The 18,612-nt window shown below is 46.2% G+C and overlaps 2 protein-coding genes across 2 annotated transcripts in view; one reads left to right on the top strand and one right to left on the bottom strand.

Annotated features, from left to right (window-relative positions):
• Positions 1-18,612, top strand: part of LOC142257368 (uncharacterized) — a 560,365-nt gene that overhangs the window by 160,824 nt on the left and 380,929 nt on the right. The gene's annotated exons all lie outside the window — the stretch shown is intronic.
• Positions 13,164-18,612, bottom strand: part of LOC142257449 (uncharacterized) — a 63,338-nt gene continuing 57,889 nt past the window's right edge. The window contains exons 11-12 of the mRNA XM_075329566.1: positions 15,753-15,855; positions 13,164-14,434 (exon numbers count right to left, since the gene is read on the bottom strand). Coding sequence (XP_075185681.1) covers positions 13,191-14,434; positions 15,753-15,855 — 1,347 coding nt within the window. The 3' untranslated portion in view covers positions 13,164-13,190. The remainder of the gene's footprint in view (positions 14,435-15,752; positions 15,856-18,612) is intronic.

Here is an 18,612-nt window from a genome sequence, read left to right as displayed (position 1 = left end):
CATATAAAGTACCCTTAACGGTAAAGCACGGGGTTAAATTTTTTCGTCAAAACATAGTCTACGACGTACCCGGAGTCACATGGGGCGTCTGTGCAAAATTTCGTGATTGTAAATGCGACGGTGCAGATTCCTTTAGCGGACAAACATACACAAACACACACACACTGAGCTTTATATATTAGATGACACTACCACTTTCACGTATATCATTTTATCTCTTTGTTGGTCTATTTTTTTTATCTTTTTTTTTGCCCTCCCTTTTTTTTCCTTATTCATTGCATACATTTTTCAAGATGAAACCATATGTACTATGAACTATTTTATATGTAATTGTATAATATTTGTCTACTTTATTTTCAGTCATTGGCAAAGGTCATGTTCTGGGCTGAAACATTTGACGGGCTTCACAGTGAACAGCATGTTGCCGCTCTGCTGGGCAGGTACAGTGCATCGGAGTCCCCGCCCCCTCCCTGCACCCTCCTTCCCCCACTTCCTATGCACTGCTATCTGTATATGCCCTGTATGTTCTGGACAAAAGGCTTGCCGTCTCTGTCTAGGACACCATCAGCGATGTTTGCCCGACGGTGTCCTCAGCTCACTATGTTGTATGGTGTCCAGGCAACTGTGACCCCCCTCCCCCGTGTGCTGTCTCTGTGATGAATGCAGCCTCCCGTGCTCCTGGTTTTGAATAGTTAGGAGCAGAGAGCAGGAGTGTCACCTGACACCAGGTAAGCAGCACTGAGCTCTGCATTGCTCGGCTGTAAGGACGCTGCAATCATCACAGCATGGAGAAGATACAGCATAGGTGAGAAGAGAGAACGAGCACGGGTGACAGTGCGTGGGGGGAAGAGAACAGAGTGCACGGCTGACAGTGCGGGAGGGGGCAGAGAACAGAGGGCACGGCTGACAGTGCGGTGGGGGTCAGAGAACAGAGTGCACGGCTGACAGTGCGGGGGGGCAGAGAACAGAGTGCACAGCTGACAATGCGGGAAGGGGGCAGAGAACAGAGTGAACGGGTGACAGTGCAGTGTGGGGGGGCAGAGAACAGAGTGCACAGCTGACAACGCGGGGAGGGGGCAGAGAACAGAGTGCACAGCTGACAGTGCGGGGGGGGCAGAGAACAGAGTGCACGGGTGACAGTGCAGGGGGGAGAGACAAGAGTTCATAGGAGACAGAGCGGGGGGGCAGACTAGAGAGTGCATGGGTGAGAGACAGGGGAGTGCTTGGGGGGCAGAGGAGACAGCACAGGGGGAGAGGAGAGAGTGCATGAGGGGGGATTATATAGAATATATTATATAACTCTAGGTGTATGTGTGTGAGTGTATGTATCTCCTATAGACTCACATTAGGGGCTATATATAATTTTCATTACATGGTATTCATTTATCTATCAGGTGCTGGGGCAGAATACTGACAGGAATGTGTGTGCAGGAGGCGGGGTTGGACATTGAGGCCGGCCGGTTCGGCAGTCAAACATGTCATGATTGGTTGAGCTGGATGTAAACAAAGTGCTGCAGAGAAAAAAATTGAAAAATGAAGAGGAACAAAAGTTAGAAAACGAAAAAAATAATGTAGGGGTGTTTTATATGACAATACAGCACAGATTAGGTTAAAATGTTTTGGGAAGTTTATGTCGGACAACTCTTAAATATTAGTCTCCTAACAGCATTTTGCAACATAGGGTTAGTGACAAGTCATCTCTTATAGCTCAGTGTATTGTCACTTCACTTGAGTGATATTATATACTGAATTTTTTGATAAGACGCACTTTTCCTCCCAAAATTTGGGAAGAAAAAGAGGGGTGCGTTTTAAAATCCGAATATAGCTTGCCGGAAAAAGGGGAGCTACCTGTGAGCGGGCGGCCCGCTGCCTGCGGGTAGCTGGGTGCCTGGTACCGGCGGCCACTCTGTTGGGGAAGGCGGACTGCGGTGGCTGTGCTGCAGGTGTCCCAGTCTGTCCGCAGTCCCGGCTTCAAATTATGGCACGGGGAGTCAGGGCGTGCGCAGATGTAGCTCTTGGATGAGAGCTCCATCTGCCCACGCGCCGCTCCGGGCAACATCGCTTGAAGCTGGGACCGCGGACAGACTGGGACACTCGCCGCTCAGGCCTGCTCCACTACTAACCCACCGCTGCCACCACTGAACCGCCGCTGCCTCCACCACTGGCCTGCCGTTGCTGCCAGCACAGCCTCTGCCTCCTGTGTCCCTGCTCCACCACTGCTGCCGCCCCCCTCCAGTTTGACAACACCGGAATATAAGACGGACCGGACCCCCTTTTCTTTATATCTTTTTTTATCTCTACATTTGGGGTGCGTCTTATAATACGAAAGATACGGTACATCTCTGGCAAAAATTGAGACATCACTGCAAAATTTTCCTCTTTATATTTTTGAGTAAAATGTAAATTGTTCTTTTATTCTATAAATTACTGACAAATGTCTCCGAATTTCCAAGCAATACATTTTGTATTTATTTTCTGAAAATGAGAAATGGTGAAAATAACAGAACAATGCATTGCTTTCACATCTCAAATAATGCAAAGAAAACAAGTTCATAATCATTTAGAAACAACAACCCTAATAATGTTTTACCTCAGACAGAATTCAGAAATCAATATTTTGTGGAATAACCATGATTTTTAATCACAGCTTTCATGCGTGTTGGCTGCTTTCCACCAGTCTTTCACACTGCTTTTGGGTGAACTTATGCCACTCCTGTTACAAAAATTTAATCAGTTCTTCTTTGTTTGATGCCTTATGACTACCCATCTTCCTCTTGATTACATTCCAGAGGTTTTCAATGGGGTTCAGGTCTGGAGATTGGGCTGGCCATGACAGGGTTTTGATGTGGTGGTCCTTCATCCACATATTGATTTACCCAACTGTGTTGCATGGCGCATTGTCCTGCTGGAAAAAAAACAGTCCTCAGAGTTGGGGAACACTGCCTGAGCAGAAGGAAGCAACTGTTTTTCCAGGATAACCTTGTAGACAGCTTGATTCATAAGTCTTTCGTAAAGTTTAATCTGCCCAATTCCAGTTTTGCTGAAGCATCCCCAGATCATTACTGATCCTCCACGAAATTAAACAGTGGGTGCAAGACGAAGGGAATTTTGTTACTTACCGTAAATTCCTTTTCTTCTAGCTCTTATTGGGAGACCCAGACGATTGGGGTATAGCTACTGCCCTCCGGAGGCCACACAAAGCACTACACTAAAAAGTGCAAGGCCCCTCCCCTTCTGGCTATACCCCCCCGTGGTATCACGGGTTCTCCAGTTTTAGTGCCAAAGCAAGAAGGAGGAAGCCAATAACTGGTTTAAACAAATTAACTCCGAATAACGTCGGAGAACTGAAAAAACCGTTCAACATGAACAACATGTGTACCCGCAAACAACAAAAAAATCCCGAAGGACAACAGGGCGGGTGCTGGGTCTCCCAATAAGAGCTAGAAGAAAAGGAATTTACGGTAAGTAACAAAATTCCCTTCTTCTTCAGCGCTCTATTGGGAGACCCAGACGATTGGGACGTCCAAAAGCTGTCCCTGGGTGGGTAAAGAGATACCTCATGTTAGAGCTGCAAAACAGCCCTCCCCTACGGGGGTGTCACTGCCGCCTGCAGGACTCTTCTACCTAAGCTGGCATCCGCCGAAGCATAGGTATGCACCTGATAATGCTTGGTGAAAGTGTGCAGACTCGACCAGGTAGCTGCCTGACACACTTGTTGAGCCGAAGCCTGGTGTCGTAATGCCCAGGACGCACCCACGGCTCTGGTTGAGTGGGCTTTTAGCCCTGAAGGAACCGGAAGCCCCGCAGAACGGTAGGCCTCTAGAATTGGTTCTTTGATCCATCGAGCCAGGGTGGCTTTAGAAGCCTGCAACCCCTTGCGCGAACCAGCGACAAGGACAAAAAGTGCATCGGAACGGCGCATGGGCGCCGTGCGGGAAATGTAGATTCTGAGTGCTCTCACCAGATCTAGCAAACGTAAGTCCTTTTCATACCGGTGAACCGGATGAGGACAAAAGGAAGGCAAGGATATATCCTGATTAAGATGAAACGAGGATACGACCTTAGGGAGAAACTCCGGAATGGGGCGCAGCACTACCTTGTCCTGGTGGAACACCAGGAAGGGAGCCTTGGATGACAGAGCTGCCAGCTCCGACACTCGCCGAAGCGATGTGATCGCAACAAGAAACGCCACTTTCTGTGACAGGCGAGAAAAGGAAACTTCCTTCAGAGGCTCGAAAGGCGGCTTCTGGAGAGCAACTAGTACCCTGTTCAGATCCCATGGATCTAACGGCCGCCTGTACGGGGGCACAATATGACAGACACCCCTGCAGGAACGTGCGCACCTTAGGAAGACGTGCTAGACGCTTCTGAAAAAACACGGATAGTGCCGAGACTTGCCCTTTAAGGGAGCTGAGCGACAAGCCCTTTTCCAACCCCGATTGCAGGAAGGAAAGAAATTTGGGCAATGCAAATGGCCAAGGGGATACTCTCTGTGCAGAGCACCAGGATAAGAAAATCTTCCACGTTCTGTGGTAGATCTTAGCAGACGTTGACTTCCTAGCTTGTCTCATTGTGGCTACGACTCCTTGAGATAATCCTGCGGACGCTAGGATCCAGGACTCAATGGCCACACAGTCAGGTTCAGGGCCGCAGAATTCTGATGGAAAAACGGCCCTTGGGACAGTAAGTCTGGTCGGTCTGGCAGTGACCACGGTCGACCGACCGTGAGATGCCACAGATCCGGATACCACGACCTCCTCGGCCAGTCTGGGGCGACGAGTATGACGCGGCTGGAATCGGATCTGATCTTGCGTAACACTCTGGGCAAGAGTGCCAGAGGTGGGAAGACGTATGGGAGCCGGTGACCCCCTTGCAGTCTGGACTAATTCCAACTGAGGGGGATTAGAGGACAGAGACCTCGCCGTGTCCATAGACTGAGCCCCAGTCATGGATTGCAAAGTTTCAAGGATTTTTGCCATAGTCACAGACATTCCATCAGCAAAAGCTGCAAAGTCTGTCCCTGACACCGGGGCAGGACTTACAAGCGTCTCAGCCTGGGTCACTACCCCTCCGGACTCCGGCTGGCGAAGCAGCACCGGATCTGAGCATTGCACACAATGTGGGTCTTTGGAACCTGCTGGTAGAGCAGCCCCACATGCAGCACACGCAGTGTACACAGCCCTAGCCTTGGCAGCCTTGCGTTTTGTGGATGACATGTTGCTGCTTCCTCAGAGCGATCTGGGGTATCCAGCCAGGAAGCGACCTCACAGTGCAAGAAATCACTAAATATATATATCTGGTGACACAGTACACCAATACACAGTGAGGCACCAGAGGGGCCAGCTGAAATGCCGCTTACCGCCCGCTTAAGAGCAGGTGTGTGGTATCCAAAAGCCCCCTAGTCCAGGTCTCCCAGAGCCTTGCGTCCTTCCTCCAGCCAGACTGCATGTAATGGCTGCCGGCGTTCTGAGAGAGGAGGGGGGCGGGCCCTGGGCGTTCCTGGCTAAGAGCGGGAAGCCTGCTTCCCTCTGTGCCTAGTGAGAGGGCTGGAGCATGTAAATCAGGCTCCAGCCCTCGTCGCTGCGGTGAAACAGCGTCTCTCCCCTACCCTTATTGACAGGGTGGGGGCGGGAACGAAGCGGAGCTAGGCCGCAAAAGCCGGGGACTGGATTTATAAACGCCGCCGCCGTAAAAGCGCGGTCGGCGTGTCCCCGGCGCACCACAAGTCACAGCAGCGCCGCCCGGTCCAGTGGGGGTCGGCGCTGCGTTCCCACACTACAAAGTCCCCCAGTAAACTGTAGGGACACTAACTCCCACGTTACGGTCCCCGGCGCACTACAACACCCAGCCAGCCCGGAGTGTGTCTGTGCCTGCCGGGGACACAGAGTACCTGTATGATGCAGGGCCATGTCCCTGATTGTACTCATGCTCCGAATCCATCAGGTTCTATGGGTCTGTGGATGGAGCCCGGCGTCAGAGCTTAGAGGCCGGCAGGATCCCACTTCCACAGAGCCCTACAAGGGGATGTGGAAGGAAAACAGCATGTGGGGCTCCAGCCCCTGTACCAGCAATAGGTACCTCAACCTTACAACACCATCCACGGGTGAGAAGGGAGCATGCTGGGGGCCCTATATGGGCCCTCTTTTCTTCCATCCGACATAGTCAGCAGCTACTGCTGACTAAAATCTGTGGAGCCATGCGTGGATGTCTGACCTCCTTCGCACAAAGCTTGAAAACTGGAGAACCCGTGATACCACGGGGGGGTATAGCCAGAAGGGGAGGGGCCTTGCACTTTTTAGTGTAGTGCTTTGTGTGGCCTCCGGAGGGCAGTAGCTATACCCCAATCGTCTGGGTCTCCCAATAGAGCGCTGAAGAAACTATGGCTTGTACGCCTCTCCAGGTCTCCATCTAACTATAGACGACCCTGTGTTGGGCAAAGCTGAAAATTAGACTCAGAGAAGATTACCTTGCTCTAGAAATAGGGCAGAATAAATTTTCTGCCTCATTGTGCATTTTGAAAACAGCCACACTGCTAGTTTTCAGTGAGTCCTGTATTTCAGTTGTGACTTTTGCCGACGACACTTTACCACATACAGAACATAAAAATTGTTTCTACCCTTTGTAAATTCTCTGATATCTTACAAGATCTGATTTCTGGGAAAAACATTTCTCACATTCTGGACAGGAGTACGGCTTCTTCCCTGTGTGAGTTCTTAGATGTTCAGCAAGAGTTGATTTACTGGCACAGTAGAACCTTGGATTACGAGCATAATTGGTTCCGGGAGTCTGCTCTTAAACCAAGTTACTCTTATATCAAAGCAAATTTTCCCATAGGAAATAATTGAAGCGCAGACCTAAACCTAAAAATATTTACTGTATTTATACAAACTGATTACAGTAATACAAAATAATGTACTCTATTCATGTAAAATTATTACAGTACACTAAAAATACAGTACAGTAAAAACCATAAAACAAAAACTACACATTACCTTACAATAGAATTATTGGTGTGCGGGAGGTACAATATAGAGAGAAAAAATGATGTATAAATATGACAATCTATATTGTAGTACAGTACACAAAAGTACACACCCCAAATCTATTCTCCCCAAAATAAGGGCACAACTAAGCCAAATGTGGGGTAGGAATACTGCACAGGCAATTAGATTACAGTTCAAGCAATGTGCTGTAGTGGTTAGCAGAAAGTATGTAAAGTACAGTACTGTATCCACAAATGCAAATTGATAGACATGCTATATACAGTGTTTTTCCAAAAATAAGACCTCCCCCCAAAATAAGCTCTAGCAGGGAATTTCAGCATTTTCGGAGCAAGGCATACATATAATCCCTCCCCCAAAAATAAGCCCTAGTCGCGGTTCAATAATGAAGTGTCCGTGCAGCTAAAAAAGTTAAAGAATACTGCAGGAAACGTCATTATAGAAAGCAGACACCCCGCAATCACACACACCAGATGCCGAGCGGGAGGCTCTACAGTGATCGCACCCCCGCACACATCCGATCTCACGCACACAAACATCGGATCACACACACTCACGACATCCAGCGACACCAATTTCTTTTCGCCGCCAGAATCCATAGAGGCAGTGCAGTGGAGTGTAAGGACCTGCCGCAATTCTTGGTTACAGGACCAGCGGACACGTGACTTCCTCCCATCGTTCCCTGCGGCCAGAAGCATTTGTAATGCTGGATGTGATGAATGAGTGTTTGTGTGTGTGTGCTCTTCTGTGTGTGTATGTGTGATCTGCGGTGTGTGAGTGTGTTGGCCAGAAGCAGGGGAGGATGGTGCTGTACCGGAGATCACAGGAGGACCTGGGAGACAAGCAGATCTGGCAAGTATGAGTCTCCTGGGAAGTGGGGGGGGTGTCTGCTTTTTTTGGAGGGTAAACTTACCCCGAACCATGTTTCTCCAGGAATAAGACCTCCTCCAAAAATAAGCTCTAGTGCGTTGGGGGGGGGGGGGGGGGGGAGGGAAAGGGGGGCAAAAAAGTATAAGACAGTGTCTTATTTTTGGAAAAGCACGGTAGTATATAATAATAATAAAAAAATGTATTTATATAGAGCCAACATATTCTGCAGCACTTTACAGTCCTGTGTAAGGTTGTATAGACAAAAACAAAACAAAATAGTACATAATTCAACAGCTACAGTAGGAATGAAGGCCCTGCTCGAAAGCTTACAATCTATGGGGAAAAAGGGGGACACAACAGGTGAAGCACACTTGTAGATATGGCCGGCCATCGTTATGCTAGTTTATTGGTTACATATAAAGATGAATGATCTGGTCTTTAGACAGTAACCTTTTGGGTGCCCTTACGTGCTATTGGTTGTATGTAGGATGTGAGGACAGAAATAGGAGAGAGAAGGTTACGAGTAGCATTTAGAAGGTTGGACGGGGGAGAGTTAGGTTAAGTTATTATGATAAGCTTGTCTGAAGAGATATGTTTTTAATGTATGCTTAAAAACTTGGGGGCTGGATATTAGTCGCATTCTTTGGGGTAGTGCATTCCAGAAAACTGGTGCAGCACAAGAAAAGTTTTGGAGACGGAGGTGTGAGGTTCGTATTATGGATGATGTTAGGGGTACTTAACACGCTGCGAAATCGGTACCAATATCGCTAGCGAGTGTACCCGCCCCCGTCGGTTGTGCAACACGGGCAAATCGCTAACCGTGATGCACAACATCGCTAATACCCGTCGCACGGACTTACCTGCCCTGCGACGTCGCTCTGGCCGACGAACCACCTCCTTTCTAAAGGGACGGGTCGTGTGGCTTCACAGCGATGTCACACGGGAGCCGTCCAATAGAAGCGGAGATGAGCAAGACGTAACATCCCGCCCACCTCCTTCCTTCCGCACTGCCGGTGGGGGCAGGTAAGGAGATGTTCGTCGCTCCTGCGGTGTCAAACATCGCTACGTACAAGACGATTTTTGGTGTTTGGATGCCCTCTCCAAAACCAAGGATTTTTGTCTCTTTTGCGATCGTTGTAGGTTGCTCGTACGTGTTACACACTGCGATGACGCTAACGGTGCTGGATGTACGTCACAAACACCGTGACCCCGACGATAAATTGTTAGCGATATTGCAGCGTGTAAAGCCCCCTTTAGTCTAAGATCATTTGCGGAATGAAGGGGGCGGGTAAGATGATAGACAGTGATGAGGGATGAGATATATGGTGGTACAGAGCTGTGGAGAACTTTGTGGGTGAGGTATATGAATTTGTATTGTATTCTGTAGCTGATAGGTAGCCAGTGTAGTGACTGGCACAAGGTGGAGGCATCGGCGAAGCGGCTGGATAGGAATATGACCCTGGCTGCTACATTCAAGATGGATTGGAGAGAGGAGAGTTTGGTCCGAGGGAGACCAATCAATAAAGAGTTGCAGTAATCAAGGCGGGAATGAATAAGAGCGACAGTAAGGTTTTTTTTCGACGCCCCTTTTGAAGAAGCGAGGCGAAACGGCGTCAGGGGTGGTGGAGCGCTCACCCAGTTTACCCTCTTCTCCAGGTATATGACCATTGTCTTTATTATGCAATGTTATCTCTCAGTGGTTTGCCATGAATGTTTATGTGATATGCCGGTCACTAACCGATATGATTCACACTGTCTCATGATAAACCATGGGTGTTTGCTGAATGCTAACTAGCCTTGTGAGGTTTTTTACCACCTTCTCACCAGCACAGAGATTTATGCAGGTGCAAACCAGTGTGTGATTTGCACACTGACAAAGGTTTCAAAGATTGATTATTTAATAAATTATACTTCATCTGTTGCTGATGGGCAGGTGTTATAATCTTGAACTTCCTTAGGAATGACAGCACCTAATGATTTATTTTCAACTATTTTGCCATCTGCTGGCTGATATAGCAGTGACATTCCAAATTGGCTTATATAAGCCTTAGGAGACCAATAGATTTATGTTGACTCTGTTATCAGCCAGTCGGGGTTATACACAATGACTTATATCTGCGGATTTATCCTTGTATGGTTGTTTTGAGGGTTATTAACTGGGGATGATGCGCCCCACTTTGAGGGCTTTTTTCCTGTTTTATACTTGTGATTGTGTAATCATTAAAGTTTTGTACTTTTAAAGAATTGTTATGCATTCAACTCCACTTCTTATCTGAGCATCATAGTGCTCAGATTGTTGTTATAGGAATATGACCCTGGCTGCTACATTCAAGATGAATTGGAGAGAGGAGAGTTTGGTCCGAGGGAGACCAATCAATAAAGAGTTGCAGTAATCCAGGCGGGAATGAATAAGAGCGACAGTAAGGTTTTTTTGCAGTTTCGAAAGTAAGAAATGGTCGGATTCTAGAGATGTTTTTGAGATGTAGGTGACATGTGCAAGTGAGTGATTGTATATGGGGAATGAAGGAGAGTTCTGAGTCAAATATGACCCCAAGACAGCAAGCATGCTGCTCGGGAATAATGATTAAATCATCAAAGGTAATTGAGATGTCGGGTGTAGGTTGGTTGGTGGAGGGAGGAAACACAAGAAACTCAGTTTTGGAGGGATTCAGTGTCAGACAGAGGGAGGACATGCTTTGAGAGACAGCAGACAATCTCTGGTATTTTGTAACAAAGCAGGGGTGATGATGTATATAATTGGGTATCAGCATAGAAATGGTATTGTAAACCAAATCTGCTGATGGTTTGTCCAATAGGGGCGGTGTATAGAGAGAAAAGGAGAGGGCCCAAGACTGAGCCTTGAGGAACCCCGAAGGTGAGGGGGAGAGGAGTGGAGTAAAGGCTGCTTTACACGCTACGACATCACTAAAGTGATGTAGTTGGGGGTCACGGAATTTGCGTATGACACCTATGAGCGATTTTGAATCGTCGCAAAAACGTTCAAAATCACTAAATCGGTCACATGCCCCCCTATTCCCAATTCTCGTTGCTGCTGCAGGTACGATGTTGTTCGTCGTTCCTGCGGCAGCACACATCGTTATGTGTGACACCGCAGGAACGAGGAACCTCACCTTACCTGCGGCCGCCGGCAATGAGGAAGGAAGAAGGTGGGCGGGATGTTACGTCCCGCTCATCTCAGCTTCTATTGGGCGGCCGCTTAGTTACGTAGCTGTGACGCCGAACGAACCGCCCCCTTAGAAAGGAGGGAGTTCGCCGGTCACACCGATGTCGCTAGGCAGGTAAGTAGTGTGGCGGGTCCGCGCGATTTTGTGCGCCACGGGCAGCGATTTGCTCATGACACACAAACGATGGGGGCGGGTACGCACGCTAGCGATCTTGCTAGCGAGATCGCAGCGTGTAAAGCGGCCTTAAGAGCCAGGAAAGGCAACAATGAAGGAGCGGTCGGAGAGATAGGAGGAGAACCAGGCGAGAGCGGTGTCCTTGAGGCCAATAGAGCGGAGCATGGTGCGGAGAAGTTGGTGATCCACAGTGTCAAAAGCAGCTGAGAGATCCAAGAGAAACAATAGGGAATAGTGGCCTTTAGATTTTGCTGTTAATAGATCATTTGAGACTTTGGTGAGCGCCGTTTCGGTGGAGTGTAAAGAGCGGAAACCAGATTGAGAGGGATCAAGAAGTGAGTTTTCAGATAAATAGCGGATTAGCCGAGAGTGGACCAAGCGTTCCAGGAGCTTAGAGATAAAGGGAAGGTTAGAGACTGGTCTGTAGTTAGCGGCACAGTTCTGATTGAGGAAAGGTTTTTTAAGTACAGGGGTTATGATGGCATGTTTAAATGATGAAGGAAAGATACGTGATGAAAGAGAGGTTAAACATTTTGGTTAGATAGGTAGTGACAGCTGGGGAGAGAGCCTGAAGGAGATGTGAGGGAAGAGGGTCACTCGTGCATGTTGTTGAGCGGGAAGAGACAAGGAGACGTGTCACTTCTTCTGTGACAGGCTCGAATATTGATAGTGAGCTTGAGGTGCGGGAAAGGAGCGGATCAAGGCTCTGAGGGGATTTTTCAAAGATTTCTTTGCGGATGTTGTTGATCTTTTGTAAGAAGAAAGTGGCCAGATCATCAGAGCTTAGGTTGGTGACCGGGGTCTGTGCTTTAGGGCTCAGGAGGGAGTGGAAGGTTTCAAAGAGTCGTTTAGGATTGTTGGCTAGTGAAGTGATGAGAGTGGTAAAGTATACTTGTTTAGCCAGATGGAGAGCAGAGTTATAGGTTTTGAACATGAACTTATAGCGGATGAAGTCTTCAGCTGAAAAGGATTTTCTCCACAGACACTCAGCACACCTAGAACAGTGCTGTAGTAAACGTGTTTGAGGCGTGTACCAGGGCTGCCGCTGCCTGTGTGGTTTTTTTCTACATGTAGCTGGGGCAGCTTCATCCAGGGCACTCTGCAATGTCTTATTATAATGTGAAACTGCAGAGTCTGCACAGGAGAGGGAGGAGATGGGAGCCAAGGAGGACTGCACATTGTTCATTAACAGTTGGGTATTGATGGCGCTTAGAATTCTGTATGGGTGATAGGTGGGGGCATCCCATGTTTGAAGACAGTTTGTGATGGAAAAGGAGAAAAGGTTGTGGTCAGAGAGTGGGAAAGGGAAATTGGTGAAGTCATGAAGAGTGCAGAGGCGGGAGAAGACCAGGTCCAACGTATTCTCATCCTCATGTGTAGGAGACTTAGTGAGTTGTGAGAGGCCGAATGACGAGGTTAGAGAAAGAAAATGGGTGGCAGATGGAGAGAGTGGGTCGTCAATAGGGATGTTGAAATCCCCCATGTTGAGTGTGGGAAGGTCACAGGATAAAAAGTGTGGAAGCAAAGTGGCAAAATGATCAAGGAACTGATGGGAGGAGCCTGAAGGGCGATGCACAACTGCCACTCGCAGGGAGAATGGTTTGAAGAGTCTAATGGTGTGGACTTCAAAAGAAGGAAACAAGAGTGAAGCTACTGAGGGGATGACCTGGAAGGCAAACTGGGATGAGAGGAGCACACCAACACGTCCACCTGTGCAATGGTATACTGTATACTGTACATATGTACAGAAAGTTACCTCCAGAGCGGATCAGAGCATGGTGAAAGGACTGAACCACAAGTGTTTGCAGTGAATATTTACTCTTATTGCAAAGCATTGCTCTTAAACAAAGTTACAAATTTTTAAAAAGCTTTGCTTGTCTTGCAATACGCTCTCAAACTAAGTTACTCTAAAACCAAGTTTCCACTGTATAACATTTCATTATAAACATAAAAATGTCTGCTACCTTCTGTGAGTTTTTATATGTCCATCAAGATGTGATTTCCGAATAAAACATTTCCCACATTCTGAACATGAAAATGGCTTTTCCCCCGTATGAGTTTTTATATGGTCACCAAGATGTGATTTTCGAATAAAACATTTCCCACATTCTGAACATGAAAATGGCTTCTCCCTCGTATGAGTTTTTATATGCAAATCAAGCAGTGATTTCAGAATAAAACATTTCCCACATTCTGAACATGAAAATGGCTTCTCCCCAGTGTGAGTTTTTATATGCAAATTAAGTTGTGATTTCTGAATAAAACATTTCCCACATACTGAACATGAAAATGGCTTCTCCCCCGTGTGAGTTTTTATATGCAAATAAAGATGTGATTTCCGAAAAAAACATTTCCCACATTCTGAACATGAAAATGGCTTCTCCTCTATATGAGTTTTTATATGCTCATTAAGCGGTGATTTCCGATAAAAACATTTCCCACATGCTGGACATGAAAATGGCTTCTCCCCCGTGTGAGTTTTTATATGCAAATCAAGCTGTGATTTCTGAATAAAACATTTCCCACATTCTGAACATGAAAATGGCTTCTCCCCTGTGTGAATTTTTATATGCAGGTCAAGCGTTGATTTCCGAACAAAACATTTCCTACATTCTGAACATGAAAATGGCTTCTCCCCTGTGTGAATTTTTATATGCAGGTCAAGCGTTGATTTCTGAACAAAACATTTCCTACATTCTGAACATGAAAATAGCTTCTCCCTTGTGTGAATTTTTAGATGTCTAAGAAGACTTGATTTCTGGGTAAAGCATTTCCCACATTCTGAACATGAAAATGGCTTCTCCCCTGAGTGAATTTTTAGATGTTGAATAAGTTTTGATTTCAAAGTAAAACATTTTACACATTCTGGACAAGAAAATGTTTTTCCTTTGTGAATTATATTATGTGAAATTAGAGCAGACTTTTGGGTTACTTTTCCACATTGACTAGCTTTTAGATGTAAAATAAGCTGTGATTTTTGATTAAAACATATCTCACATTCTGAACAGGAGTACGGCTCATCCCTTGTGTGAGTTTGTTGCTGTTGATGTCCCCTTATGTGGCTTTTATTTTGCTGAACATTCTGAGGTGACTCAGGATATTGTTTAGAAGCATAAGATGACGGATCTTGAATGTGAAGGACTGAGGATTTATCTGGGATAATGACTTGTTCTTCATATGTATTCTGTATAATACCACAATATTCTGTCAAAAGAATAAAACAGATTTTGTAAATTTTATGAATTGTAACATTTGAACTTGGTTTTTATTGGTAAATTCAGGCCCCTAACTGCAGTATCGTTGTGCTGCCCAGATTGTGAAGGTTTTATTAGATTTAAGACGACTCTTCCACAATTCCAAAAAGAAATCACACAGAAAATGAGTTAATAATATTATTTACTGAATATCATATCTGGTAACATAAGCATAGTGTCCATGGCTGCCTTATATAAGGCGACATAAGAGGAATTATACTTTATGATGCCATGAAGGTGAGGGTCAAAATACAGCGCTCACCACAGTAAATTGTGCTAGCAGGTACAACACTGGAAACAGCCCAGAAAAAATCCTCCGGAAGCTACAGCACCGACCGCCCAAGACACGGAGCTGATCATTGAAGGAAAGGGGCTGCAGAGCAGGATGATCCGGGCGCTGCAAAAAGAGGAGGCGAGCCAGTGCAGGAACAATCAATTCTTACAGAATACCGCTCTGCAGCCCCTTTCCTTCCATAAATCCTCTATAAGATGGAGGAGTCAGCAACAGAAATAAGCAACCAAGGAGAGATTTGTTACATTTCAGCATCTTGTGAGTAAAAAGAAAAAAAAATAAATCTGAACATTTTGACTCCTAGAAAAAAAAAAATCAGAATATAGAAATAGTTTATGCTATTTGCTATTATTAAATTCGTATCCGCCACATTCACTGATGAAATGACGTCAGTAAAAGAATCAGCCAAGAATCCCACCCCCCAATATCAGGATTACATTGCTGGACCCCACACATCCTATCAGGACACAATGGGTTATATGTAAGAGGTGACGCTCGTCTTCATGTAACCATATTTGCTATGTGATGATAATGCTCTGCCATCTTTGTCTCTGCCTCCTCCCTGGTGAGCAGCATTACCGACCCTCAGAGCAGTAATCTCCATCCGCTCCCGGTTATTTGGGTTTATGTCCCCATGTTCTGTATCTCTCACACACACTAACATGACTGTAACAGGAGATAATGGATTCTTAGTCCCTAAACTGGAGAAACCCCTCATCAGCCCTGACAGCGGATAATAGGAAAGAGCTGGAGCTCGTCCTCGCTCACATCGGCAGAATTCACGTCCAGCTGTATTTCTCTTCTATAACATAACTGCACATCCTGTGTTATCACCTGCATCGAGATCACAGATTCAGTCACATTTCATGTTTATTTTACATGAAGGGTTAATATACCACTGGGAAAAACTGACACGCAAGGAGCGAAGAAATAGCAATGTATGACTTGTTTGCGTTATTCGGTGGTCTGTACTCACCGGGGCGGTGATCTGTAGGAATCTCCTCTTTACTCCACTGATCGCCACTCGCATTTCTCTCTGGAGAATTAATATTGTTCAGATCTTTATCCAGATCCAAAAGCTGCAAAACAAAATATTGTAAAAGTCCCCGGGAATAATGGTGATAAGATCCGGACATGTGAAATCTGTGGTCAGCTGTGATCCTGCCGTCTCCACCGCTCTCATTACACAAGTATAAAATATCTAATACTGGAGGACAAAATAGGATTTGTCATACTGGCAATTCAGTTTCTAGGAAACCCTCTACGACAGCACCACAGGAGTTAACTCTCCACCCCTAATATGGACTGGAAACACATAGAGGATAAATAACCTCTTCCCACCTCCCATCTGTAGTGTTGTTTTTTTCAAGAAACCACACTAGCATGAATGGTCTAAATCTTTTATTTCAGAAATAAGCCATTAAGTGCGAAACAGACAGAGAGGGAATAACCGTGCTGTCATGAAGGGTTCCTAGAAACTGAATTACCGGTAAGACAAATTCTATTTTCTTTATTCTCCATCCACAACACCACCACAGGAGGAGTACCAACAAATACACTTAGGAAGTGGGGAGGGGGGGGGGGGCAACAGCTTTAAGGACCTTTCGACCAAAGGATAGGTCTTTATTAGATAGCAAATATAGCCTATAATGCTTTAAGAAGGTATGGACTGAGGACCAAGTGGTGACTCTGCAAATCTGCTCAATGGAGGAGTCTGGTTTCTCGGCCCAAAAGACTGACACTGATCTGGTAAAATGAGCTGTGAGACCCTGGTTCTTGCATGCTTCGCTGACTGCATTTTTAATCCAGTTAGCGATTGTACTCTTGGCAGCTTTCTTGCCCGTGTTTTGGTTCTTGGAAGGTAGTTCATTACTCCTCTATGTACATTTAAGAAATGGAATTCCACTTCTTTATCATTGGTAGACTTTTGGCAGAAGAATAGTAACACAATGTCCTGGGAACTGTGAAACTCAGATACTACCTATGGAAGGAATGACTGATCTAAGCAAAATAGTATTCTGTCTTGAGAATGCTTATGTGCGGTTCTCTTGCTGACAAGGCGTAGAGTTCACCTTTTCGTCTGGCTGTGGTAATTGCCACCAGAAAGGTGGTTTTCCAGGATAGGATTCTTAGGTTTGATGAAGAAGAAGGAGGAGGAGGAAGAAGAAGAGGAGGAGAGGAAGAAGGAGGAGGAGGAGGAAGAAGGAGGAGGAGGAGGAGGAGGAGGAGGAGGAAGAAGAAGGAGGGAGGAGGAAGAAGAAGGAGGAAGAAGAAGAAGAAGGAGGAAGAAGAAGAGGAGGAGAGGAAGAAGGAGGAAGAGGAGGAAGAAGGAGGAAGAGGAGGAAGAAGAAGGAGGAGGAGGAAGAAGGAGGAGGAGGAGGAGGAGGAGGAGGAAGAAGAAGGAGGAGGAGGAAGAAGAAGGAGGAGGAGGAGGAGGAAGAAGAAGGAGGAGGAGGAGGAAGAAGGAGGAGGAGGAGGAAGAAGGAGGAGGAGGAAGAAGAAGGAGGAGGAGGAAGAAGAAGAAGGAGGAGGAGGAAGAAGAAGGAGGAGGAGGAAGAAGGAGGAGGGAGGAGGAAGGAAGAAGGAGGAGGAGGAGGAGAGGAAGAAGAAGGAGGAGAGGAGGAAGAAGAAGGAGGAGGAGAGGAAGAAGGAGGAGGAGGAGGAAGAAGGAAGAAGAAGGAGGAGGAGGAGGAAGAAGAAGGAGGAGGAGGAGGAAGAAGGAGGAGGAGGAGGAAGAAGGAAGAAAAAGAAGGAGGAAGAAGAAGAAGGAGAAGAGAGAAGGAGGAAGAAGAAGGAGGAAGAAGGAGGAAGAAGAAGAAGAAGGAGGAAGAAGAGGAAGAAGAAGAAGAAGGAGGAAGAAGGAGGAAGAAGAAGAAGAAGGAGGAGAGAAGGAGGAGAAGAAGAAGAAGGAAGAAGGAGGAAGAAGAAGAAGAAGAAGGAGGAAGAAGAAGAAGAAGAAGGAGGAAGAAGAAGAAGAAGGAGGAAGAAGAAAGAAGAAGGAGGAAGAAGAAGAAGAAGGAGGAAGAAGAAGAAGAAGGAGGAAGAAGAAGAAGAAGGAGGAAGAAGAAGAAGAAGGAGGAAGAAGAAGAAGAAGGAGGAAGAAGAAGAAGAAGGAGGAAGAAGAAGAAGAAGGAGGAAGAAGAAGAAGAAGGAGGAAGAAGAAGAAGAAGGAGGAAGAAGAAGAAGAAGGAGGAAGAAGAAGAAGAAGGAGGAAGAAGAAGAAGGAGGAAGAAGAAGAAGAAGGAGGAGGAAGAAGAAGAAGGAGGAAGAAGGAGGAAGAAGAAGGAGGAGGAAGAAGAAGAAGAAGGAGGAAGAAGAAGAAGAAGGAGAGGAAGAAGAAGAAGGAGGAAGAAGAAGAAGAAGGAGGAAGAAGGAGGAAGAAGAAGGAGGAGGAAGAAGAAGAAGAAGGAGGAAGAAGAAGAAGAAGGAGGAAGAAGAAGAAGAAGAAGGAGGAAGAAGAAGAAGGAGAAGAAGGAGGAAGAAGAAGAAGGAGAAGAAGAAGAAGAAGGAGGAAGAAGAAGAGAGAAGAAGAAGAAGGAAGAGAGAAGAAGGAGGAAGAAGAAGAAGGAGAAGAAGAAGAAGAAGGAGGAAGAAAGAAGAAGAAGAAGAAGGAGGAAGAAGAAGAAGAAGGAGGAAAGAAGAAGAAGAAGAAGGAAGGAAGAAGAAGAAGAAGAGGAAGAAGAAGAAGAAGAAGGAGGAAGAAGAAGAGAAGGAAGGAAGAAGAAGAAGAAGAAGGAGGAAGAAGAAGAAGAAGGAGGAAGAAGAAGAAGAAGGAGGAAGAAGAAGAAGGAGGAAGAAGGAAGGAAGAAGAGGAGGAGGAAGAAGAAGGAGAAGAA

The sequence above is a fragment of the Anomaloglossus baeobatrachus genome, chromosome 1, assembly GCF_048569485.1.
Source record: "Anomaloglossus baeobatrachus isolate aAnoBae1 chromosome 1, aAnoBae1.hap1, whole genome shotgun sequence".
Taxonomy (NCBI): Eukaryota; Metazoa; Chordata; class Amphibia; order Anura; family Aromobatidae; genus Anomaloglossus; species Anomaloglossus baeobatrachus.
Note: the sequence above shows the minus strand (reverse complement) of the source record. Positions and strands in the feature narration are given on the sequence as shown.